This window comes from Cebus imitator, unplaced genomic scaffold (assembly GCF_001604975.1).
Source record: "Cebus imitator isolate Cc_AM_T3 unplaced genomic scaffold, Cebus_imitator-1.0 Scaffold118, whole genome shotgun sequence".
NCBI lineage: Eukaryota > Metazoa > Chordata > Mammalia > Primates > Cebidae > Cebus > Cebus imitator.
In genome coordinates this window covers 62,274-88,709 of record NW_016107433.1, presented here as the reverse complement: position 1 = coordinate 88,709, position 26,436 = coordinate 62,274, and the positions used below count along the sequence as shown (strand labels likewise).

The window sequence follows — 26,436 nt, the reverse complement described above, 5'->3', positions numbered from 1 at the left end:
ATCTCTTGACCTCGTGATCCACCCGCCTCGGCCTCCCAAAGTGCTGGGATTACAGGCTTGAGCCACCGCACTCGGCCCTACCTATTTTTATATTTATAATAAATATGTAAATATTTCTCGTGTTTCATGTCCATTCTTTATTTTTTCTGCAGGGCTCTTGTAAATGTCCACAATACTTATTCTATCCCTTTTCCTCCTCCTTCACACCCTGGTAGTTCCTCTTTGTTCATCTTGCTGTTGTACTCTGCTCTATGGACAAAATCGAGGTTCTCTACATACAGCTCAGAACATCATTGTTCTTCCCTCTTGGATAAAAAAGGTTATCTCTGTTCCTCTAAAGCTGATGCCTAGCCATAATCAGAATCTCATATGTCTTTTTTCTCCACATTTTTTTTTTTTTTTTTTGAGATGAAGTCTTGCTCTGTTGCCAGGCTGGAGTGCAGTGGCGTGACCTTGGCTTGCTGCAACTTCTGCTTCCTGGGTTCAAGTGATTCTCCTGCTTCAGCCTCCCAAGTAGCTGGGACTACCTGTGCGTGCCACCACACCAAGCTAATTTTTGTATTTTTAGTAGAGACTGCGTTTTGCCATGTTGGCTAGGATGGTCTCGATTTCTTGACCTCATGATCATTCTGCCTCGGCCTCCCAAAGTGCTGGGACTACAGGTATGAGCCACCGTGCCCAGCCTACGGTTATTTCAAACTCTGCCATTTCATCAAGTACCAAATTTCTTGAGAATTATTCTAAACATTTCCCTTACCCCAGTAGCTCATTATTCATCAAATCCTTCTAATTTTACCTCAGAAATCTCTCCATTCTCCCTGCAAATGCCTTGTTTCAAAATCTCTCCATTTATTTTCTGGAATACCAAAGTAACCTCTCAACTGCTCCTCTTGCCTTCAGCTGCCCTTTCTACAAGACAAATGAAATCATGTCATCTTGCTGCTTAATAAGTATCTCTGTGTTCCTCTCTGTTGCCTTGGAGAGAGTTAAAATTCCTTAGCATGGCTTTCAAGATTCTCCTTGGTCTGGTTCCCTGCAACCCTTCTCAGCCTCACCTTTTCTCCCACACTTCTCTGTACTCTAGACATATTAGAGTGTTCATGATTCTCTGAACACTATGCTTTTTCACGCTTCTGTGCTTTTGCACATCTTCATAGTACTGAAATGTTTTCATGTCAGCCAACTATCCGTGTGGCCAACTTCTAGTCCTTTAGGAATGGGCCACTGATACAGTTAGGTGACAAGCTGATGGAGAACTTTATAATGGATGGACATGGCTGACATAACCTAAACCTACCGATCTATCTTTTTTAAAAAATGTTTTTCCAACTTTTATTGTAAGTTCAGAGGTAACATGTGCATGATGTGCAAGTTTGTTACATAAGTAAACATGTGCCATGGTGGTTTGCTGCTGATCTATCTTAATATTTTTTTTAAAAGAGGGAGTTTCTCTGAGCCTACTCTGGCTCAAGAGGCTGCCCAATTACTTTTTTTTTTTTTTTTTTTTTAAGAGACAGAATCTGTACCTTTTAATGTGATACAATAAGAAACGCAAAATACTACCTGCATGGCATTCTAGTAAAAACACTTGAACCTGAATCCGACCATTTAAATTTAATTACTAGTTTATAGGATACACAGGAACATTTTAAAGGACACCGCTAGGATGCAATCAGCAAAACTTAGCCTTTGAGAAACTATAGTACAAATGACCTAGTATCTTCAATAAGTAAATGACAAGGAAGAGATACTTCAATAAGCAAATGACAACTGATAAATTAAAAGCAACTAATGTATCAGAAAACTGATAGATTAAAAGTACCTTGACATATGTTAACCGAATATAAGTCAGACACAGTGGTGCATGTGTCTGTAGTTCCAGCTATGTGGGAGGCTGAGGTGAGAGGATTGCTTGAGCCCGGGAGTTCAAGTCCAGCCTGAGCAACATAGTGAGACCCTGTCTCTTGAAAAAAAATAAAGGAATGCTGGACCTTATTTGGGACATGATTCCAATAACCAACTTTCAAAAGAAATTTTTGAATTGATGGGGCAAATGGGACACTGGATGTTAGATTATATTAAATGATTTTTTAGGTGTCACAGTAGTTTTATGTGTTTACAGAAAAGATCCTGGCCAGGCGTAGTGGCTCATGCTTGTAGCCCAGCACTTAGGGAGGCTGAGGCAAATGGATCACTTGAGCCCAGGAGTTTGAGAACAGCCTGGGCTGTTACATAGTGAAACGCCATCTCTAAAAAAAATACAAAAATTAGCTGAGTGTGGTGGTACGTGCCTGTAGTCCCAGCTACTTGGGTGGCTGAGGTGGGAGGATTGCTTGAGCCCAGGAGGTTAAGGTTATAGTGAGCTGAGATCATGCCACTGCACTCCAACCCCAGGTGACAGAGTGAGACACTGTCTTAGAAAAAAAGTCCTGGCTGGGTACGGCAACTCACACCTGTAATCCCAGCACTTTGGGTGACTGAGGTGAGAGAATTAAGCCCAGGAGTTTGAGACCAGCCCTGGGAATGTAAGGAGACCCTGTGTCTATAAAAATTAAAAAATTAGCCAGGTATGATGGAGCACATCTATAGTTGCAGCTACTTAGGAGGCTGAGGCTGGAGGATCGCTTGAGCCCAAGATGTCAGGATTAAAGTGAATTGTGATTGTACCACTGCACTCCAGCCTGGGTGACAGAGTGGGACCCTGTCACAGGAAAAACAAAAACAAGTCCTTATCTGTTAAGGATAGACGTGAAGTATTTACAGATGAAATTATACTTTAATGTAAATTCCAGATGTCATAATCGAATGAATATATGGGGACAGAGCTGAGTAGGTAGAGGTATAAATAAAATATTATTGGCCATGAGCTAATAATTATTGAAGCTGGGTGATGGATACATGGGGGTTCAGTGTTTGAAATTTTGCATAATGTCAAAAACAAAAAAGATGACTGAGGCTAACGATTACTTATTTTGGTTATCTTCTCTTAACAGTGACTCTTGTTCAAAACCAGACAAACTAGATGTTCCTTTTTTTTTTCTTTTAAAGAGACAGAGGTCTTGGTGAGGTGCGATGGCTCACTCCTGTAATCCCAGCACTTTGGGAGGCTGAGGCTAGTGGATCACCTGAGGTTGGGAGTTCGAGACCAGCCTGACCAACATGCAGAAACCCTGTCTCTACTAAAAAATAGCCAAGCATGGTGGCACATGCCTGTAATCTCAGCTATTTGGGAGGCTGAGGCAGGTGAATCACTTGAACCTGGGAAGTAGAGGTTGCAGTGAGCCAAGATTGCGCCATTGCATTCCAGCCTGGGCAACAAGAGTGAAATTCCATCTCAAAAAAAAAAAGAAAGAGAGACAGTGTCTTATTCTGTGCAGCGATGTGATGATGGCTCACTGCAGCCTTGAACTCCTGGTCTCAAGGGATCCTCCTGCCTTAGCTTCTTAAGTAGCTAGGACTACAAATGTGTGCCACCACGCCCGGCTATTTTTTTTTTTTTTTTTTTTTTTTGGTGGGGACAGGGTCTCACTGTGTTGCCCAGGATGGTCTTGAACTCTTGAGCCCAAGTGGGAGGATCACTTGAACTCTTGAGCCCAAGTGATCCTCCCACTTGGGCTCAAGAGTTCAAGACCATCCTGGGCAACATAGTGCTGGGATTACAGACATGAGCCATCACGCCCAGCCCTAGATGCTCTTTTTCTTTTCTTCTTCTTATTTTTTTAAGATTGAGTCTTGCTCTGTTGGCCAGGCTCATGTGCAATGGCACGATCTTGGCTCATGGCAACCTCTGCCTCCTGAGTTCAAACAATTCTTCCACCTCAGCCTCCAAAGTAGCTGGGATTATAGGCACCCACCAACATGCCCAGCTAATTTTTGTATTTTGAGTAGAGATGGGGTTTTGCCATGTTGCCCAGGCTGGTCTTGAACCCCTGACCTCAAGTGATCCGCCCACCTAGGCCTCCCAAAGTGCTGGGGTTACAGGCATGAGCCACCACACCCAGCGTAGATGTTTTTTCTTTTTCTTTCTTTCTTTTATTTTTTTTTTGAGATGGAGTCTCACTCTGTCACCCAGGCTGGAGTGCAGTGGTGCAATCTTGGCTCACTGCAACCTCCGCTTCTCAAGTTCAAACAATTCTCCTGCCTCAGCCTTCTGAGTAGCTGGGACTACAGGCGCCTGCCACCATGTCCAGCTAATTTTTGTATTTTTAGTAGAGACAGGGTTTCACCATATTGGCCAGCCTGGTCTTGAGCTCCTGATCTTGTGATCCACCCGCCTCAGCCTCCCAAAGTGCTGGGATTACAGGTGTGAGCCACTGCGCCCAGCCTAAAGCACAATTAATTGTCTGTTCATACCTCCTTCCCAACACTTACTTTACACTATTGTATTTGTTGTCTTTACTCCCTCACATGATTTTGAGCTTCTTGAAGTATTCATAGTTCCTGATTTTACTTCAGTTAACATCATATAGATATTTGCTTTCATAGATTTGTTACTAGATATTTTGTGACATCCATACATAACTTTAATTTGTTTTCTTTTAGGTTGCATAGCAGTAGAAAAATCCCTGAATAGCCGAAACTTTAGCAAGCTCTTGCACTCTTGCCCATACCAATGTGATCGTCACAGAGTCATTGTGGAAGCTGAAGACAGATATAAAAATGAACTAAGGAAATCACTTATCTGTAACAAAAGTAATTAATTCAGCAGCTTTAAAAGTATAATTATGGCTATACCTTCTGAACTATTATCTAAAACATTAAATACATTAAAACCTAAAGGATAAAATAATGTTAAAAAGAAAATCTGTCTCTAAGCAACCAGTAATTCAAGATGTACCCAGGGAGTAGTCTTGGACTCTGTTAGTTTAAAATTTTTTCCTAATTTACCTAAGGATTCCAACTAGATGGGGAAATAAAGGAAATATATTAATGGAATTGATATGCTATTACTCAGATTGATACACTAAGTGTGCTAAATGTTTTTCCATATTTTTCAGAAATTCTGCTGACCCCATGTAGAAGACGACGACTCAGTAATGAATCTACTACCCCTGGAGGAATAAGTGAATATATTTAATTTAATTTAATTTTTTTTTTTCTTGAGACAGGGTCTGGCTCTGTCACCCAGGCTGAAGTGCAGCAGAGCAATCGGCTCACTGCAGCCTCCACCTCCCAGGTTCAAGTGATTCTTCTGCCTCAGCCTCCTGAGTAGCAGGGATTACAGACACGCACCACTATGCCCAGCTAATTTTTGTATTTTTAGTAGAGATGGGTTTTCACCATGTTGTCCAGTGTGGTCTTAAACTCCTGGCCTCAAGTGATCTACCCACCTCGGCCTCCCGAAGTGCTGGGATTACAGGCACGAGCCACTGTGCCCGGTTGAATATATTTAATTTTTAAATGAACTTAAATTTCATATATTTCTGAGGAAAAAATGAACAGTTGAGTTGTTGTTCTTAGTCCCATCATTAATGGATCTTAAATGGTAAACCTCGCCTCTGATGAGGTTCATACCTTCTAATAAAAGAGAATTTCCTCTTCATGTTGCCTGGTCACCCATTGCCTGCCAACAGGGAATGGAGCAGGAGGAAACTAACATGTATTAAGTAGCTGCTAGGTGTTAGGTGTTGTATAGACATTATTTTCTTTAATTCTTATAGCAATATTGTAAGTTAGATATAAATTTGCTCCTATTGTAAGGCATAATTAGTTGGTAAGTAACAGAACTTTAATTCAAAAAGCCATTCTCCAGAAGCCCTTGTTCTATCTTCATATTTCTATTTTAAGAACAAAATTGTTAATGTACAAATGCGTCAGAGAGACTTTCCAGGAGGTTTTTGTTCATAGCTATAGCCCTTGAAACAATAAAAATTGAAGAGACAAATAGTATAAACCTTAAAATTCTGCTTAAAAAATAAAAATGCTTCTTAAACAATTAGTTAATTTATGGGAATTTTTATTTAACTATAGGGTTAACATTTCATGTTGATCACCATTTCCAATTTATCAGAAAATTGAATAACATTATCATTTTCTTTTATTCATATGGAGTTAAACCCACTGACTAAAATTGGTTGGATATGTTACTTATCAAAGTAATCTAGGAATTAGTAACATCTATAGAGCCACTCTGTTATTTATTACAGAGACATTTGGACTTGATACATTCAGGAAGCATTTTGCCACATATATTTATCTGGCTATTTTCACGGCCAAAACTTTCAAGAAATTTCAAATTTGCTTTTTATATTTGGGTCTTTTTTAGATTAAAAGTTCTGCATACAAATTATAATTAAGTATAGTCCCACTACAGATGAGCCGACTTTCTGAAATAATACTTTCTGTAGTAATTGTTAGAAAATGGATATTTTTCATAGAAACATCATGCACTTGGAGATCTTGTTCTTGACAAGGACTTGGCATCAAATTAGTAATAGATTTTTTTTTAAATGTCTTAAAGCAAGTAGGTAACAACAAAAAATATTCTGTAATCCATTTGTACAGTAAAATAGTTTGCAGAGCTTCATGAAACAGGCATAATAATGGTTATACAATAATTATATACAGGGGTCTTATATACTGTTAAGTGACATTGAGCTCAGAAAAAAACATACTTTTTTTTTTTTTTTTTTTTTTTTTTTTTGTTCTTGTTGCCTGGGCGTGCAATGGCATGATCTCGGCTCACTGCAACCTCCACATCCTGGGTTCAAGCAATTTTTTTTTTTTTTTTTTTTGTAGGTTAAACTTGCTTTAGCTAAAACCAAATAATCTGGCCTAATTTTTTAGAATTTAGAAAGGAATCTTGGGAAAGCAGTGATTCTTACATTTCTTTCACAAGCAGGCCAGGAATATTTGGTATGTTGCCATTTTTTCCCCTCTTGATAAACTTACCTTTCTTTTAGGATACTTACTACCATTCATTTAATTATACTTTATACTCAAATTTGAACCCATTATTTTGAGAAGGGACCACTGTACTAAGCATTTACAGATTTCCCCAAGGCTCTATTTCAAGATGGATTGGTGTTTTGAGAGGGCTTGAAAAATAAAGAGTCCCTAGAATTAAGCCCATTTTCCCCTGCTCTTCCCTAATACCTAGTCAATATTAAGAGGAGCACGAAAGAAGCCACAGAGCAGGGAGTTTGGGATGTAGAGAGCTATTTCCTTCTTCCAGGCTGCCCAGTACTCTGCTGTAGGAATCTTAGAGGATTTGGACACGGATGTTAAGTATAAAAGCCAGGGGGATGGCAGCCACAATGGAAAAGGGGCTTTACATGATCAACTCCAGGGATCAATATCCTGAAAGTTATAGTAACCAATCTAGTTCTAATTATTATGAGTTCAAATCATTTAGCAGGGGAAGTTGAAACCTATTTCTTGGATAGCCACAGTTTTCCAGTAGACCCAAAAGGAAGGAGTAATTTCATTGATATGTTTTGAGATAGTTTTACCAGTAATTTTTTTCTCTCTACAAGTATTTATTGACCACCACTGTGTGTCAGATATTATTCTAAGCACTGGGGATACAATGGTGAATAAAATAGATAAAAATTGCTTTCCTCATGGAGCTTACATTCTAAATAATACTATCAAGTAATCACATTATTTACACTGATTTCTCAACCTTCTGCTGGGAAGATTTTCTTCTCTGTTTTAAAAGGTCTGAACAGTAACTCTTAGGAAAGCTAAACAAATGGCCGTCTTGGCCTGCAAGGGCAAGATTTTCTAGGATTTCCAAGTTGACCCAGGATAACTGCACCCAGTACTACTAAAGTAAATAACAGCCTCAAGTGGAAATACAAAAAACTTCTCCTCACCACCATCTATCTACAATGATAACATGAAATAATAATAAATAAAAAAGCTTAAACTATTTCCTGGTAATCATCAGAAAATGTTTGTTTACAGATACCAACTGTATATTCTTTCTGTTATAGAAAGTATCCCTTAAAAACCAGATAATTAAAAACTTCCTTCCCCATTTTGCAGCCTACAGTTTGAGTTTTGATCTAGCTGACCATATTTTTAAAAGCAAATTTCAAAAGACCTCTATTCTTAAAATCATTATCAAACCTAATATTTAAAATAACAAGTGTTGATATTCTTTTCTATTCTATCAAGTTATGGAGCCCTTTGGGAAGAGTGTATCTGTAAGATAGGTAAGCTGTTTGTTTATTATTATTATTATTATTTAATTATTATTATTTTTTAAAGACCGGGTTTCACCATGTTGGTCAGGCTGGTCTTGAACTCCCGACCTCAGGTGATCCGCCTGCCTCGGCCTCCCAGAGTGCTTTTATTTATTTTCTGAGACAGAGTCTTTCTCTGTTTTTTTTTTTTTTTTTTTTCTTTTGAGACAGAGTCTTGCTCCGTCGCCTATGCTGTAGTGCAGTGGCGCGATCCCAGCTCATTGCAACCTCTGCTTCCCAGGTTCAAGCAATTCTTATGCTTCAGCCTCCCAAGAAGCTGGGACTACAGTCATGTGCCACCACACCTGGCTACTTTTTATATTTTTAGTAGAGAGTGGGTTTTGCCACATTGGCCAGGCTGGTCTCGAACTTCTGACTGCAAGTAATCCACCTGCCTCAGCCTCCCAAAATGCTGGGATTATACGTGTGAGTCACCACACCTGGCCGGTAAGCTGTTTGTTAACGGGCCTCACAGGAATGTTGAATTAACAATCAGATGTTTATAAACTTTTGTTTCTAAACAAAAGTTTAGATTGAAAGATATTGTATTACTACTGTAGTTTAAGTTATAATTACTGAAGAAGTCACAGTGATAGCAACTAGCTTAATATTAGGCACTCAGGTTTTTAAAATTGAAGTGGGTTTCCACATATGAGTAGCCCTGGCATTTCTCTCTATAGTTTACATCCTTAAGTATAAGTTAAACATATCCAAATAAGCACTTATTTGCATCTCAGGACCTTTGTTCAGCAAATACTAACATATTCTACAATTCTAATTACAGAAACAAGAAGAATTCGCAAAAACTTTACTGAAGAAGAAGTAAATTACCTTTTCAATGGAGTTAAGAAAATGGGAAATCACTGGAATTTAATTTTGTGGTCTTTCCCCTTTCAGCAAGGACGGAAGGCTGTGGACCTTGCTCACAAATACCACAAGCTGACCAAACGCCCCAAGTGTGCAGCTTCTTGATTGGAAGAAGACTGTCGGTTTTTAGTTTGGATTCTTAAAATACAGTGCCTTGAAATATACATTACATTTAAAGTTTTTTTCTAAACTCTCATGAGAAGGAATGTGGAAATGAGGATACAGTTTTCATTAAACAGTTTTTGTGATGCTGAAACTCATCAAATTATTACAATGATTTATAAAGCAAATATATTTTCAGTATACAGATTAGTAAGATAAAATTCCTTCATAAGATCAAACATTTGTTTAGGAATATGCTTTTATTTTTCCTTAAGCTTAAAGGACATACAGAAAAGAATGATGAGCCTTTAAACGTTATTTGGCATTATATTGCAGTAAATCCTATGTGAGACATTTGGATTTTAGTATTTTTACACTGTGCAAATGTCCCTCCCCAGAATTCAGAAAGTATAGTTTCCCAAGCTATTTAAGGTTCCCACATACTAAATCAATATTTGCCATTATGTTAATTAAAATATTTCCTTGGCTGTGGTGGTGGCTCACATTTGTGGGAGGCCAATGTGGGAGGATTACTTGAGGCAAGGAGTTTAAGACCAGCCTGGGCAACAGACCCCCATCTTTATAAAAAATTTAAAAATTAGCTGGATGTGGTGGCATGCCTCTGTGGTCCTACTTACTTGACAGTTCAAGGTTGTAGTTAGTTATGAGTGTTTCACTGTATTCTAGCCTGGACAAGAGAGTGAGACCCTGTCTCTTTAAAAAGTTTCCGTATTTACTGTAGTAAACAATATTCTTCTAAACGCTAATTGCGATGTTGATTTGAATACTCCCACATTGTATAGTCAGGTTCACTCCTTTTTGGTGTGTGTTTATTTGCTTTAGTTTTTTAGAAGTGGCTACACTTTCCATTCTCTCTATGTATCTTTATCCTTCATATTGATGAGCCCTAGTTACTTGGTGTTGCAGCAGAACAATGTCACATCCCCTTATGAGTTTAGTCAGTGACCACTGGACACCTCTGTCTTTGCAAAATGTGTCCAGAAATGTCACCCTAAGAAATCAGCCTGACTGGCATAGCTTCTTTGTTAGCATCAGTGAGGTTTTATGGGTTCTACCCTAAGAGGCTTCGTGGCATTCTACATGACCAACTCTCAGATTATAGTTAATACACTAATGACTTTTAGATTGTAAGTTTTATTACTTTCAAACAATTTCCTATCCCATTCCTATGGATTTTTTTTCTCTTTTTTAGACAGTCTTGCTCTGTCGTCCAGGCTGGAGTGCAGTGGTACGATCTCGGCTCACTGCAGCCTCTGTCTCCTGGGTTCAAGCGATTCTTGTGCTTCAGCCTCCCACGTAGCTGGGATTACAGATGCATGCCACCATTCTTGGCTAATTTTTTTTTTTTTTTGTACTTTTAGTAGAGACGCGGTTTCACTATGTTGGCCAGGCTGGTCTGGAACTCCTGACCTCAAGAGATCCACCAGCCTTGGCCTCCCAAAGTGCTGGGATTACAGGCATGAGCCACCACACCTGGACTTCCTATGCATTTTTGTTAAACCCTTCCACAGGACTTCAGTAGTTCCTGCTAAATTTCATCTTGTTAGATTTAGTCTCTGCTCAGTTTGTCATCCAGTAGATAAGGCAACCCTTCTTGCTTCAGGTCATCCACAACTTCATGACTGCTACTCTATTCTTATCCAAGTCACTGATGGCACCCTGAATTGGCTAGCCAGGGCAGTAGGTTTGGGCAAGCCCCTAGCATCCTTTTTTGCTGGTCCCTCCTCTTCATCAGCCACCTCTGGGCTAGTCTTTATTTATTTATTTTTTTATTTTTTTACTTATTTTTATTTTTATTTTGTATTTTTAGTAGAGACGGGGTTTCACCATGTTGACCAGGATGGTCTCGATCTCTTGACCTCGTGATCCACCCGCCTCGACCTCCCAAAGTGCTGGGATTACAGGCGTGAGCCACCGCGCCCGGCCTATTTTATTTATTTTTAAGACAGAGTCTTGCTCTGTCACCAGGCTGGAGTGCAGTGATGTGATCTCAGCTCACTATAACCTCTGCCTCCTGGGTTCAGGCGATTCTCCTGCCTCAGCCTCTCAAGTAGCTGGGACTACAGGTGTGCACCACCATGCCCGGCTAATATTTGTATTTTTAGTAAAGACAGGTCTTCACTATGTTGGCCAGGATGGTCTCAATCTCTTGACATTGTAATCCACCTGCCGTGGCCTCCCAGAGTGCTGAGATTACAGACGTGTGCCACCATGCCCAGCTGGGCTAGTCTTTAATAATCCTCAATGCTATCATCGAGCCTCCATTTCACTTTCTCATCTAAGATGTGAATTGTCAAAAGCCCTGTTGAAATCTGCATTTGCTATATCCGCAGCATCCGCCTACACGGTACTCCTGCAAAAAAGAAAGATACTGTGTAAATTTGGTACTCTCTTCCTTTAACCTCTAATCACAAAATTTCACTTAGTGCTGATTAAGCTTATTGGCCTGTAATTTTCAACTCCATCTTCTGTCCTGTGAAAATTCACCACTGCTTGCTCTTTTAGGACTTCTGGCACTTTGCCTTATTTTCCCAGATATCCAAGGGAGGAACTCAATGGGTTTTCACTCTCGTCTCGTTTAAACTTTACCTCCAGTTTGGCAGATGATATGCCCATTTCTTGTATCCCGTAATTCATGCTGCCAGATTTTTGGCATCAGGATCACAATCCTACTCATCTGAAACCCACTTAGTTGGTGCTTTGTTGCCACATTCCGCTTTCTTGTGATATTTAGAAATGTCTTGTTAGCCTGTTTCCATAGAGAATGGTAAGAGCCCTCAAGTAGAGGCCACATCTAAAATAAAGCTTGATAATGGAATGTATTTTTTTCCTTCAGTTACTCTCCACTCTTTCCCTTTTCCATTCCTTTCCCTGTTTTCCTCCCCGCTCTGCACCTGCGCCCCCCACCCTCAACTCAAGGAAATTAAAGGCTCTTCTGGTGTGAAATGCTGGCTCCCTGAAAATATTTTAAAAAGCATGTTAGTAAAGCACAGCCAAGTGTATTGTGCACTGTGGTCAAGAGCACTATCTCACAGCCTTTAGTCTTCAGAGGAGAAGGGGTAAAAGCAGGATATTTATGAGGTTTTGGGGGTCTTGCTTAAGGCTGGTCTTTCAATGCAAGGCTTGACTAGGGTTAGGCCAAATTCATACATGATATAGTGAATAAGAGTAGAAACACCGAATGCTATCTTCTAGCCTTGGGTCCTCGGGTGGGTTTCTTAAACTTTCTGAGCTTTAGGTTCCTCATCTGTGAAAGAGATAAGATTCAGTGAGATCATGTGTGACTCTGGCACACAGTGAGTTCTAGATAAATGGCGCTTTTGTGTGTGCATCAGTCTCATTCCAAAGCCTAGGCTTTCGGGTCAGTTATACCGGCCTCAGACGGCGCAGTGGAATCGGCGAGCGTGGCGGAGGCTACTCTGCGCTTCTCGGCCGGCAGAGGCCGCCAGCGCGCCCTGGTCCGGACGGTGCCCGCCCCTGCCACCGCCTCCCCGCGCATGGCTGCCCCGGCGGCTGCCTGACCGCCGCCCGCCACCTAGGCGGCCTCGCAACCCGTGGTAGTCCGTGGCCATCGCAGGCCTAGAGGACACGTTGGGCGGCGCAGTAACCGCAGCGAGGTCGGCGGGAGGCGCGGGGCGGGGGACGGCCAGCGGGGGACGGCCCGGCCGGGGTCCTCGCGGGTCCTCGGCGTGCCCGGGGGAGGGCCCTCTTTGTGGCTGCAGTTGGCAAGATGGCGCCGGTGGGGGTGGAAAAGAAGCTGCTCCTGGGTCCCAACGGGCCCGCGGTGGCAGCCGCCGGCGACCTGACCAGTGAGGAGGAGGAAGGCCAGAGCCTATGGTGAGGCCGAGGGAGGTCGGGCCGGGCAGGGGAGGGCGCGGCTTTTGGGCCGGACCGTCGGACACACTTGAGGGGCCGTCGCGGGCCGGGCCATCCCAGCCCGGCGCTGAACATTTTTGCCATTGTCGCCGCAGGTCCTCCATCCTGAGCGAAGTGTCCACCCGCGCCAGGTCTAAGCTGCCATCCGGCAAGAACATCCTGGTCTTCGGTGAGCGCCGGCGGCGGGGCGTTGCCCTAGGGCGCTGGGGTGGGCAAGGCGGGCGCCCCCCCTCCCACAGGTCCCGGCCTTCCCCTTTCCAGCCGCCTGCCAGCAGCCTGGCGGGAAAGGCACCGTCGGACCTAGCACGGCAGCTGGAGAGTGGCCAATCTCCCTCTCCTGAGGGTGGGATGCTTCCCTCTCCTGAGGGTGGGATGCTACCCTCTTTGGAAAGCCCAGTGGTGCTCTGGGGTTGTCGACACATTGTTTGAGTCACTTGGCTTTCGATGCCCCGTAGCCTCGACGGTCATCAAATTGAAGTATTGGAGAGGGGAGCGAGTAAATGAGGTTAGGCGGAGAAGGTGGGAGAACGAGGTGACCTGGGCTTGGAGCTGTGGGGAAACGGCCACAGAAGTCTTCTTTGAGCCTCATTAGTAGTGCACAGTCGGAGGTTTTAGGGAGTTTGCAAAGGACAGAGAGTCAGCACTGGAGGCTTTTCCTGCTCTCACTGCTAGGTTACCTGAGTCAGGTCCCCTGATCTCTCTGGCATCCTCTCCTCAAATGAGAGAGTTTGGGTACATTCACACAGCAAGTCCATTTGTTGCTTGGGACCTGTGGGCTGGACACTGGCACAGTATAGACGTCTCTTAAACACTGCACAAGAATCTCAGCCGTGGAAGACAGATGTATTGGTGATTGCATTGTACCATGCGGATTATTGTGCAAGCATCACACTGCTTGGAGCTGTTGAAGGAGGGTGATTTAGGGGTTGAGTATTTTGTAGAAAAGTGTCCATATGCAGGGACACAGGTGACCAGAGGGTGTGGGGTTTGGAAACTGCTAGAAGCACCTGTGGTTGGTGCCTGCTAAGGTAAGTTGGGGGCAGATTGTGGGAAGGCTGAAGAGTTAATGCTATTTCCCGAAGTTCTCTGATTTTCAGAGGCCTTTTATCTCGCCTCCATCCCCCAGTTCTCATGAGAATCACTGCCTTGGTAGTTTTCCTAGTGTTACTGAAGAGAATGTGTGACCTTCCTCAGGAAATGACTGTGGTAGGTAATATCGGACCCTTAGAGATCTTCAAGAAGTGGGTGATCAGGACCACCAGATTTGAGTTTTAGAAAGAACACTGCCTGCAGAGGGACAAGTAGCTCAAAATGAGCAGGTACTAAAGTCAGTCTGACAGGTACGCACTATGGTCCGGATGCAGAGGGCCTGAATAAGGTAGAGGCATTGGAGATGGAGAGGAGGTCTTTGATCTGTGGACTGCCTTTCAATTCTCATGTTCTGTAATTCCTTATTATTAAATGCCAGAAGTGCCTAGTAATGTCTGTTGGCGATGGTTCTCCTTGATGTTTAAGGATTGGGGGAGAGGGGGGTGTTGTTTGGGTGGAGGGAGATGAGGAAGTGCTTAATAATTAACTGAGATTGTGCTAAAGAGTTTTGCTTAGGTTTGTTATTATTTTCGTCAGTTTCTCAGCCTCCAGAATGCTTGTGAAGGAGATATACTAAAATCAAAAATAATAACTTCCATTCTTCACCATTGTGAAGCAGGATCAGACATTTTTTTAGTTCACAGTACCTGGACTTTTAGGTTAATTGTATCATATTTTGAAGATTTGTTGTTTTTCTTGTGAAAGTTTATCTTGTGAGAAACTAACCCTACCTTTTACTTTCACTTCTCCAAATGCATGTCTTATAAATTATAGATAGGGCCTGTGGACCTGCCTCATTACTTCCCTTGTGAAGTAAGGATAACTGCAGTAGAATGTCATTTTAGATCTTGGAATTTGCTGCCTTTACCACCCTTTCCTCCCCACCCTCCCAACCACTCTTCCACAAAGTCTGCTTTGTTTATGAAAGCAGGTGAGACCTCAACAGCAGGCTTTGCACGAAATTCTTAGTTGTTCCTTGTCATGTGAGTGTCATGCCTCCCCATCCTTCCCAGAATAAACAGTACACTTTTGTCTTGCAAACATCCTTTGTAGGTGAAGATGGTTCTGGTAAAACAACACTCATGACTAAACTACAAGGAGCTGAGCATGGCAAAAAAGGAAGAGGCCTAGAATATCTCTACCTCAGCGTGCATGATGAGGACCGAGATGGTGAGTGAAGCATTGATCCCATGGTAAGGGGGTGTATGCAGGACTCTGACTCTTTGGGTGTAGTTCCTGCAACATGACCAGACATCCTATTTTCTGTTTGGTTCTCAGAAAGTTAATCGCAGAGAATAGGTGAAGTATATAGCTTTTGCAGGACTTAACCCACTTTTCTTTATAGAGTATGTTAGCAAAATTGGGGAATGGGACTGTTAGTTGCTGTTCTGGCTAGCCTGCACTTAAGAAGATATACTGAAGGTAAATTTTCACTTATCCATAAAGGTAGTAAGAAAGATTTTTTAAAGCTTTGGAGTTTTATATGAGAGAAATGTTTGGTTGTTCTGGGGACCATTGTTACTCTTCCTCGTTCTAGTAGAGAATCCGAAGTTGGTGTGGTTTAGAGTGTAATAATTTAACATATGTTCACAGGAGAGTTTCCTGAGTCTCTTGTGACAGTTTAGAAATGGTAGTTTCTGCCAGACTTGGTGACTCCTACCATAATCCCAGCTACTCAGGAAGCTGAGGTGGGAGGATCGCTTGAGGCCAGGAGTTGGAGGCTGCAGTGAGTTATGATCATACAGTACACTCCAGCCTGGGCGACAGAGTGAGACCATCTCTGTTTTTTAAAAAAGAATGAAAGAAATGCTTATTTTCTATTTCTTCTGGTAGAGGAATAGATGCTCAGAGGTGGTAATGTTCTTTAATTCCTCATCTTTAAAATGTGAGTAGTAATAATAGTTTCTTAAAAGGACATGAGAAACATTCTTAAAAGGATTACATATAATTTTAAAATTTTTTCTTATAAGTGTAATTTTGAGTTGGAGTAATGGTTTTGGGTTTCAACTGTTCAGTAATGCTTCCTTTATAATCTTGTGGTTTTATGTTAGATTTTTTTTTTTTTTTTTTTTTTGAGACAGGGTTTTACTCTGTCACCCAGGCTGGAGTGCAGTGGCTCAGTCTCAGCTCATTGCAACCTTTGCCTCTTGGCCTCAGGTCATCCTTCCACCTCAGCCTCCCAAGTAGCTGGGGCTATAGGTGTACGCCACCACACCCGGCTAATTTTTGTACAGATGGGATTTCACTATGTTGCCCGGGCTGGTCTCAAACTCCTGAGCTCAAGCAGTCTGTTCGCCTCAGCCTCTCAAAGTGCTGGGATTACAGGCATGAACCACTACACCCAACCTATGTTAGATCTTTTCAGTGACTCACAAATAATTATTGGTAACCTAGGTTCTTTTTTTTTTGTTGTCGTTGTTGTTGTTGAAGAGTTACCTGTATAACCTAAAGATGACGTGTATTCATTAAATTACTTTCTTTAGCCTGGGCGTGGTGGCTCACATCTGTAATCCCAGCACATTGAGAGGCCAAGGTGGGTGGATCACTTGAAATCAGGAGTTCAAGACCAGCCTGGTCAACTCGGTGAAACACTGTCTTTACTAAAAACACAAGCCCAGTGTGGTGGTGCATGCCTGTAGTCCCAGCTACTAGGGAGGCTGAGGTGTGAAAATAGTTTGAACTCAGTAGGTAGAGGTTGCAGTTAGCTGAGATTGTGCCACTGTCCTTCACTGGGTGACAAAGCAAGACTCCATCTCAATCAAAAAATTTCTTTATATTGCCTTTACTCATTTAAGCAGTAAAGATTATGATGTAAGGTCAATTATATAACGAGGGCTGATCCTACCATCTCTAGTCCCCAATTTTTTTATTGCTAAAATGACTAAGTTGAACCAGGGTTCTTTCCAGCACCATAATTCTACCATCTCCAAGAGCTGTTTAGTAGAGAGCATTGGTGACGAGGTGCGGCAGCTCACGCCTGTAATCCCAGCACTTTGGGAGTCTGAGGTGGGCGGTTCACCTGAGCTTAGGAGTTCCAGACCAGCCTGGCTAACATGGTGAAACCCTGTTTCTACTAAAAATACAATAAAATAGCTTGAAGTTCAAGATCAGACTAACCAACATGGGAAACCCTGTCTCTACTAAAAATACTAAATTAGCTGGGTGTGGTGGCACATGCCTGTAATCCCAGCTACTCTGGAGGCTGAGGCAGGAGAATCGCTTGAACCCAGGAGGCGGAGGTTGCGGTGAGGCTAGATCACACCAGTGCACTCCAGCCTGGGAAACGAGAAAAACGCCATCTCGAAATAACTAACTAACTTAATAAGCAAGCTAGCTAGGCATGATGGCGTATGCCTGTAATCCCAGCTACTCAGGAGGCTGAGGCAGGAGAATTGCTTGAACCCGGGAGGCAGAGGTTGCAGTGAGTCTAGATCGTGCCACTGCACTCCAACCTGGGCAGCAGAGTGAGATTCTGTCTCAAAAAAAATAAAAATAAAAATAAAAAGTAGAGGACATGGGTAAGAGTCTTTTGTGTAAGGACAACAGAGGCATTTGGGTACCCATCTAGGCCCACTGGAGTCTATGCATACAGGGCTGCTGAGCCTGGCCAGAGGATCTCACATGTCTTGAGTCTTTTGCTTCCAGTTTTGTTTTTTTTTTTGACCAGCATGGCTACTGTGGAAAGAACTGTGGCTTTGGAGCCAGACATAACTGGTTCAGAATGCCATGCCTGTAGTCAGTAGTTTTGTGGCTTTGGGTAACTGACTTAACTACTCTGCACTTGAGTTTCCTCATTTGTAGCATGGGGTAATGGTGCCTATACAAGATGAGACAGGGTGTGTCAGGTGTAACAGTGCTTGAGAGGCCGTGATAGCTCTAGTACCCTTTTGTTTCTTTTGGAAGTCTAAAACATGATGTAGATAATCTGTGAATCTGTGTAGCCTCTTCTGTTTCAAGATAGCATATTTCATGCCAAAGCATCATATTGACCACATTCATTTGCTTTTAAGTATATTTTAACTGCTATACAGATTTTTTTAAGGTTATCTTAAAAACTTTTTGGTCTCTGCATTTATTGGATTTTTTTTAGGCCACCTACTTGCAAGTTCCTGTTTGATGGAAGAATTGCCTTATCTGTTGTTAATTACACATTTTCCAGCCCTAGTCTTTTTTACTGTGTGGTGTGAGTGAGTTATAAATACACATTTTGCAGGCAGTTACCCAGGTAGAGAAAATAGTCTCTGGCTTGTACCTGGTTTGTGGTGGGATGTGACATGTCAAAGGACCTCTGCCTCCCAGTTTGGGGGCATTTGTTTAATGCTACACGTGGTGTGATCTCCAGGCACGTGGATGAGTATGTGTAGTGGGCAGTGGGGAGAGAGGCTGAAAAAAGGAACCATGCCTGAGGATGGGCAGGCATTAAAACCCACAGACTTTGGGTACAGAGCAATGTTTTTGAAGACATTCACAGAACCCAAACCAAAGCCACTAAAATAGAGTTTGAAAGTATAGCTAGATTTAGATACTTTATACTGTTGACACTAAGTCATGAATATAAATTTTTATAGCATATTAATTAAATGCTTATACAAAAAAGACAGTTAATAGAAGATAGATTTCTTTTTAAGTATGTTTTTCTAAAAGAGAAAGATTGAGTTTTTTTGTTTGTTTTATTTTTTGCTTTTTTTGCAACAGGGTCTGGCTCTGTCATCCGTGCTGGAGAGCAGTGGCATGGTCTCGGCTCACTGCAACCTCCGTCTCCTTAGCTCAAGCAATCCGCCATCCTCAGCCTCCCGAGTAGCTGCGACTACAGGTGCAGGCCACCATGCCTGGCTAATTTTTGTATTTTTTGTAGAGATAGGGTTTCGCCATGTTGCCCAGGCTGGTCCCAAACTCACCTGAGCTCAAGGGATCCGCCCGCCTCGGCCTTCCAAAGTGTTGGGATTACAGGCGTGAGCTACCATGCCTGGCTGGTTTAAAAGTGTGTGTTGGAATTGGTTGAAAAAGAAGCTAATAGGCCAGGTGTGGTGGCTCACACCTGTCATCCCAGCACTTTGGGAGGCCGAAGCAGGTGGATCTCTTGAGCCCAGGAGTTTGGAACCAGCCTAGGCAACATGGCGAAACCCCACTTCTACTAAAAATAGAAAAATCAGCCAGTCATGGTGGCACACACCTGTAATCCCAGCCACTCAAGAGGCTGAGGCATGAGGATCGCCTGAACCTGAGAGGTGTAGACTGCAGTGAGCTGAGGTCACACCACTGCACTCCAGTCTAGGCAACAAAGCGAGACTCTGTCCAAAAAGAAAAAGTATTAATAGTTAACTAAAATATTTTTGATAGTAGTTCTCAAGGTACTATTATAAAGATAATTCTGCTGGGCACAGTGGCTCATACCGGTAATCCCAGCACTTTGGGAGGCCGAGGCAGGTGGATCACCTCAGGTCAGGAGTTCGAGACTAGCCTGGCCAACATGGTGAAACACCATCTCTACTAAAAATACAAAAATTAGCTGGGCATAGTAGCACACACCTGTCATCCCGGCTACTCAGAAGCTGAGGTAGGAGAATGTCTTGAACCTGGGAGTTGGCAGTTGCAATGAATCTAGCTCGTGCCACTGCACTCAAATCTGGGTGACAGAGGGAGACTCCATCTCAAAAAATAAAAATAAGTAAATTATAGTTCTCAAAGATAACTGAAAATTTCTAAAAATATATTATAAATTTGGCCAGGTGTTGTGGCTCACACCTATGATCCTAGCACTTTGGGAGGCTGAGGCAAGCAGATCACTTGAGGTCAGTAGTTTGAGACTACCCTGGCTAATGTGGTAAAACCCTGTCTCTACTAAAAATAGAAAAATTAGCCAGGCGTGGTGGCATGTGCCTGTAGTCCTAGCTACGTGGGAGGCTGAGGCAGGAGAATCACCTGAACCTGGGCGGCAGCGGTTGTGGTGACCCGAGATCATGCCACTGCACTGCAGCCTGGGCAACAACGTGAGACTCTGTCTCAAATAAATAAACAGATTTGGAGAATTGTCGTCTGCAGTTAGATCATCCTGGTATGAGTGTGGAACCATGTCTCGTTAAAGCTTAGCACTTGCACATTTGTGTGAATGTATTTTAACGTTTTAAATACAAAACAAAAGATATATACAAAGTAGAGACTGGTATCACGAGCCACAGTGGCTTTTAACAATTACCAGTTGTGGCTGGATGCACTGGCTCAGGCCTGTAATCCCAACACTTTATAAAGGAGGCCAAGGCGGGAGGATTGCTTGAGCCTAGGTGTTGGAGATCAGCTTGGGCAACGTCGGGAAACCCTGTCTCTACAAAAAAATTTAAAAACTAGCTGGGCATGGTGGCTTGTACCTGTAGTCCCAGCTACTCGGGAGGCTGAAGTGGGCGGATCACTAGCCAGGGAGATTGAAGCTGCAGCTGAACTGAGATCGTGCCACTGCACTCCAGCCTGGGTGTTTCAGACCCTGTCTCAAAAATAAATAAATCATTACCAGCTCTTGGTCAATTTTATTTCAACTGTAGTTTTACTTTTTGCTCCCTTTACTCGCCACTAGATTATTTTGAAGCAGGTTTCAGATGTTACATCATTTCATGTATGTATACTGCCATAAGGATGTCTAAGATAAGGATTTTTTATGACTTTAGATAACCTGACAAAAAAATAAAAAGATAAGGATTTAAAAAAAATAACCATATTATCATAACAAATTATTAATTCCCTATTATAATTAGGCAAATAATTCATATCTCAATTTATGTAAGTAATGATTTTATCTTCACGTTTAAATACAAAGGTTCTGTCTCTTGGGTATCCTTCATAAAATGTGAATGCATTGTTTAGTGTGACCAACACAAGAAGGGCTTGTTTAAACATAGGCTCTTCAGCACAGCTCACTGCCTCACTAATTTCCGTTATCTTAGGACGATGGATTATTTAGATGGTGGCACAGTTGACCAGTGAACATTAGAATCTTTTGGTTCTTACTAAAAGCTAAGATACACTCAGTATTCATAGACATTTTGGAAACCTTTTTAGGTGTGAACACTTCTATATTACGGTAGGCTTTTTTTTTTTTTTTTTTTTTTTTGGACTCGCATCTGTCACCCAGGCTGCAGCGCATTGGCACAATCTCAGCTTATCACAACCTCTACTTCCTGGGTTCAAGCGATTCTCCTGCCTCAGCCTCCCAAGTAGCCAGGATTGATTATAGGCAAGCACCACAACACCTGGCTAATTTTTGTTTTATTTTTAGTAGAGATGGAGTTTCGCCATGTTGGCCAGGCTCGTCTCAAACTCCTGACCTCAAATGATCCACCCACCTCACCCTCAAAAAGTGTTGGGATTACAGGAGTGAGCCACTATGCCTGGACCCTGTATTACTGTAATTTTAAAGGCACTAGGACCAAGGACTGCTGTCTACAGAGCACTTGGGCCCTTTTTGGTTTGGATTTCTAAATTTTGCATTCTATTTAGAATTCATAGCTGTCACCTTTCAAGGTCTTCCTGATGTGTCTGTTTCTATAGCTGTGCTGATGGTCATTGTCAGATGGTAACTAGCTTTACTTCTTTTCTCAGATCACACACGCTGCAATGTGTGGATTCTGGATGGAGACTTGTACCACAAAGGCCTGCTGAAATTTGCAGTTTCTGCTGAATCCTTGCCAGAGACCCTCGTCATTTTTGTTGCAGACATGTCTAGACCTTGGACTGTGATGGAATCTCTGCAGAAATGGGCTAGTGTTTTACGTGAGCACATTGATAAAATGAGAATTCCACCAGAAAAAATGAGGGAGCTGGAACGGAAGTGTGAGTAAAATAGAATTTTCTGAATTGGGAAATGCACTGTTTTTTTTTTAGATGGTTCTAACCACCTTCCTTTTCACAATCGAGAGACTTTCCTTGATTTGTGGTTTTGTTTTGTTTGCACCATTTATTTCAGAGTGGTTCTTGTAAACTCAGTAGTCAAAAGTATTCAAAGCAGTCTTTCTTTTTTTCTTTTTTTGAGATGGAGTCTTGCTCTGTCACCAGGCTGGAGTGTAGTGACGCGATCTCTGCTCACTTGCAACCTCCACCTCCCGGATTCAAGTGATTCTCCTGCCTCAGCCTCCTGAGTAGGTGGGATTACAGGCCTGCGCCACCATCCCTAGCTAATTTTTGTATTTTTAGTAGAGACGGTGTTTCACCCTGTTGGCCTGGATGTTCTCAATCCCTTGACCTTGTGTTCCAGCCATGTCGGTCTCCCCAGGTGCTGGGATTACAGGCGTGAGCCTCCACAGGTGGCCTCAAAGCAGTGTTTAACTCAGGTGTCACAAGTTGAAGAAAACAAATCAATATTTATGTTCATTGGTTTTCATTTCAAATAAGAGTTCTTCCCTGACTCCTCAAAATGTGTTAAGTTCTGTGGATCTCTGTGCTTTTCTGTTACTCTCTGTCTGCTGAGTTAACATCAGAGGATGTGAGGGTTTGCTGTGGTCTCTGCAGCTTGAGTTTGCTGCCCTGGAATTCCATTAAAGTCCTGTGGACCCTCATGTTGGCAGGCTTAGAGGAAGTCCTAAAAAAGACAAAGCTTTCAGCTCCTACCTTAGTTCATTTTGGAATCCAGCAAAATATGATTTTAGTTAGAAATAGGAAGGTCTTTTTTTTTAATTAAAATGAAAAGTTATTTTAAAACTAAGGACATCCAAGTCCTTTTGAGAATAAAGAACTTTTAAAGGAAGTTTGTTTGGGTTTTTTTTTTTTTTTTTTCCTTAATGTGGTTCAGAAGCTTGTTTTTCCTTTCCCTAGCTTCTGTGCAGTTACATCAGCTTCTGTCCACTTGCCAGGGAAATGGGAGGGGCAGGGGCTGGAGCTATGGCAGCAGCAGCAGCAGCCGCCGTCCTGGCCGGGGCAGGCTTCACCCAACCTGGCTTATTTCCACAGGATGACATCACCCCCTCTAGTGAATTAATGAGGGCTTCTGGGGCATGGCCCACAGGATCTTCACACTTACTGGCAAAATGGTTCTGAAATTTTGATGTGCTTTTTAAACCAGATTTCTCTCAGTGTGTTTTCCTGTCCCATACTTCATTTTGCTTCTATGCCAGGTTGGCTAAAACAATAAGTTTAACATTGTATTCTTCAGTTTGTTGTGCGTGTTTATATTTCTCTAGTCACTCGCCTATGTACTGCTGTGATTGTTATGCAGCTCAGCTTGTCTGTCTTTAACCACTGACCTTTCTAGATAATGACTCTTTTTCCCTGAAATAGAGCCCCTAAAGATAACTTCTCTGAATAGTTCCGTGTCTGAAGACGTGTTTTCATCCACTGCACAGACAGCTTTGTACCCAGATGAGTGGGCTAATGCACTGGCAACTTCAGTTCTCTGAAGCTGTTTTCTTACGAGTGATAACCTTGTAGAGATTTGTTAAGACAGAAAAGAGAGAGAATTGAGCCAAGGGTATTGTTTTTTCCCAGATAGGGAAAGTGTCTGCCCTATACTGTACCAGGTAGCAGGTACTGTTCTAGGTGCTGGAGACACGGCAAACAAAATGCCTGCTCCTGGGGAGTTTAAATTTCCCTGAGATACTAATTTATTTTGTGATTTAGTGGCTGTTATTTAGGATTAGATTCAGCTGCATGTGACATAAAACCTGAGGTAATGATGGCTTAAAGAAGACTGAGGTTTATTTCTCTCCTGTAAATGAAATCTAGAGGTGTAGGTAGTTCAGGACTGAAAAGTAACCCTGGGAAGACAGCTTGTGCACCCTGCTCCTTTGTGTTTCCTGCTTTGTCATTTCTAGGGTGTGGTTCTCTTCCTCCTGACAACTAGAGCTTTAGCCTTCACATCCGTGTTCTGATCAGCAGAATGGAGGAAGAGGAACGCAGGGCTGAAGGGCCTGCTGCCTTTTAAGGAGGCTGGGAAATGTAATCTTTACTCTTGAGTTGCCATATATTCTAAATATCAAAGTTCAGTTTGGTTATTAGGAAGAAAAGGAGAGTTGCTGGAACCATGTCTGTCTCATGACTGGTTGGCTTTCCAAGGCCCTGTCTGCTGTCACCACCCCTTCTCAGATGTTTGGAATGATAGCCACACCTTTGTGTTGTATGTTAGAGGAGGCTTTGTTAGTACTGGGTTTAGGTTACATTTTAGTAAAGAGTTGGGTATCCTCTTGCCCAGAGGACTCTTGCTTTCCAGATTAATTGGACTCTAGATATTATATGGAATGAGCGAAGGGCTATTATCCAACTTAGTTTCCAGTCCAACACCAGTCTCCAGTCTGCTGATTTTGGAAAGCTGCTCCATGACTGGCCACTCTCTTTTAAGGTTAGGTTTCCCAGTGTTTTTGTGTCTGTGGCAGCTGTTTGGCTGGAGGAATCATCTGAGTGAGAGGGAAAGCATCCCCTGTAGCCACCAGAAGGCGGTGCTTTTTTGTACTTTAGTCTTCTCTTTCTTGTTTTATATCTGGGGCTTTTCTTATGCTTATGTAGGACTATAGGATCTTCTCAGGACTATGGAACCAATAAATGAGGTAGGAGGGAAAAGTTGAGAGACAAGCAGCAACAGCAGTGAAGGTACTCTGTGATCTCCTTCTCATACCCACTCCCATCTGATTCCAAAGGGAAGCCCAGGTAGGCTAATGTCCCCTGCTGTGAAATACTCACCATCTCACCATCTGGAGAAAATTGTTAACACCTCGGTATGTGTATACCCAAGAAAAAAATGCCCGCTTTACTATCCAAATTACATGGTCCTTTCTGTTTTTAATACTCCCTTTTCATTTACCTTTATGTGTGTAAATTTGCTCTGCCTTCCAAATTGCTTTCTAAAATGCTAAGTTGGCCGGGCGCAGTGGCTCAATGCTTGTCATCCCAGCACTTTGGGAAGCTTAAGTGGGCCGATTGGTTGAGCCCAAGAGTTTGAGACCAGCCTGGGCAACATGGAGAAACCTCGTCTCTACAAAAAATTAGCCAGGCATGGTGGCCCATGCCTTTAGTTCCAGCTACTTGGAGGCAGATGAATTGATTGAGCCCAGGAGGTCGACACTGCAGTGAGCCATGATTGTGCTGTTGCCCTGCAGCCTGGGCAACAGAGCCAAGACCCTGTCTCAAAAATAAAATAAAATAAAATGCTAAGTTATTTAAAAACATGAATTTCCTGCTGTTACTGGGCAGCCATAATTAAGTCATTCCTTTAGAGTGTGAATAATCTAACCTGGGACTCTGAACTATTTTCACTTCATGGCATAGGTGAAATACAGCAGAAAAGTTTACAGTGCACAGGATAATGGTGGGGAGGTTCGTGGAGCTGGCTGTTGGAGCTGCCTTCCCCCACCTTCCTATCATAGCTTAGCTTATCTGTGCTGCTCACTGTCAGGGAAGCCGTAGTTAAGGCCTCATGAGATCTTGGGGCATTAGATCTTACCCAGTTAAGCCATTGTATATATTATAGATTTGAAGATTTGTTAAAGTGCTTTTAAAGAGGAAATATGAGAATATTTGATTTATTTAAAGACCCTACAACAACCATGTTGAGTTCTTGTCTGTTTTTGTCCAAAATGGAGTAAAGGTCACTTTGAGAAGATTATTTATATTGACAGTGAAGTGTTTTTTTTGTTGTTGTTTGTTTTTTGGTTTTTGGTTTTTGTTAAGCTCATTCATATAACTTCACTGTCAGGCTGGGCGCGGTGTCTCACTATGTCACCTAGGAGTGCAGTGGTATGATTTTGGCTTACTGCAACCCCTACCTCCTGGGTTCAAGTGATTCTACTACCTCAGACTCTCAAGTAGCTGGGATTACAGGTGCCTGCCACCACGCCCAGCTAACGTTTGTATTTTTAGTAGAGACAAGGTTTCACCATGTTGGCCAGGCTGGTCTCGAACTCCTGACCTCAGGTGATCTGCTTGCCTTGGCCTCCCAAAGTGCTGCGATTACAGGCATGAGCCACCATGCCCAGCCTGATAGTGAAGTTATATGAATGAGCTTAATTAAAGAGACATTGTAGAGATGAAATATCACATTCATACTTTAGGGCTTAATCAGTTAGTTTTCAGTTTGCTCACTATTATGTGAAAGACAAAGAGCTCTCAGATAATTTCAGAAGTTCACATATAACCTCGTCTTTGTAAATCACAACTTGTGGTTTTAAAATGTTTGAAACCTGTTCTGTGGGTGAAGAGGAGTAGGTAGGAACCTTCTCTAGGTCCTCTTTAGTCCTATTACTTGGCATTTATTTAGCAGTCATGTTGGTGAGAGTAAAAGGCCTTTGATCCTTCAGTTTTTTTTTTTTTTTTTTTTTTT

The 26,436-nt window shown here is 42.4% G+C and overlaps 2 protein-coding genes across 4 annotated transcripts in view; both read left to right on the top strand.

Moving 5' to 3' along the window:
- TERB1 (telomere repeat binding bouquet formation protein 1) overlaps positions 1-9,434 on the top strand; it is a 50,333-nt gene extending 40,899 nt beyond the window's left edge. Inside the window, exons 14-16 of the mRNA XM_017539231.2 lie at positions 4,543-4,692; positions 4,998-5,063; positions 8,974-9,434. Coding sequence (XP_017394720.2) covers positions 4,543-4,692; positions 4,998-5,063; positions 8,974-9,161 — 404 coding nt within the window. The 3' untranslated portion in view covers positions 9,162-9,434. The remainder of the gene's footprint in view (positions 1-4,542; positions 4,693-4,997; positions 5,064-8,973) is intronic.
- A 3,243-nt stretch (positions 9,435-12,677) lies between these two features.
- Positions 12,678-26,436, top strand: part of DYNC1LI2 (dynein cytoplasmic 1 light intermediate chain 2) — a 31,199-nt gene continuing 17,440 nt past the window's right edge. For 2 of the 3 annotated variants that reach the window (XM_037742258.1, XM_017539229.2), the window contains exons 1-4: positions 12,678-13,016; positions 13,151-13,224; positions 15,198-15,314; positions 21,735-21,965. In XM_037742258.1, the coding sequence (XP_037598186.1) occupies positions 12,910-13,016; positions 13,151-13,224; positions 15,198-15,314; positions 21,735-21,965 (529 nt within the window). In that variant the 5' untranslated portion in view covers positions 12,678-12,909. Of the gene's footprint in view, positions 13,017-13,150; positions 13,225-14,951; positions 15,076-15,197; positions 15,315-21,734; positions 21,966-26,436 lie in introns of those variants that run through there. The other variant, XM_017539230.2, reaches the window with a different exon arrangement.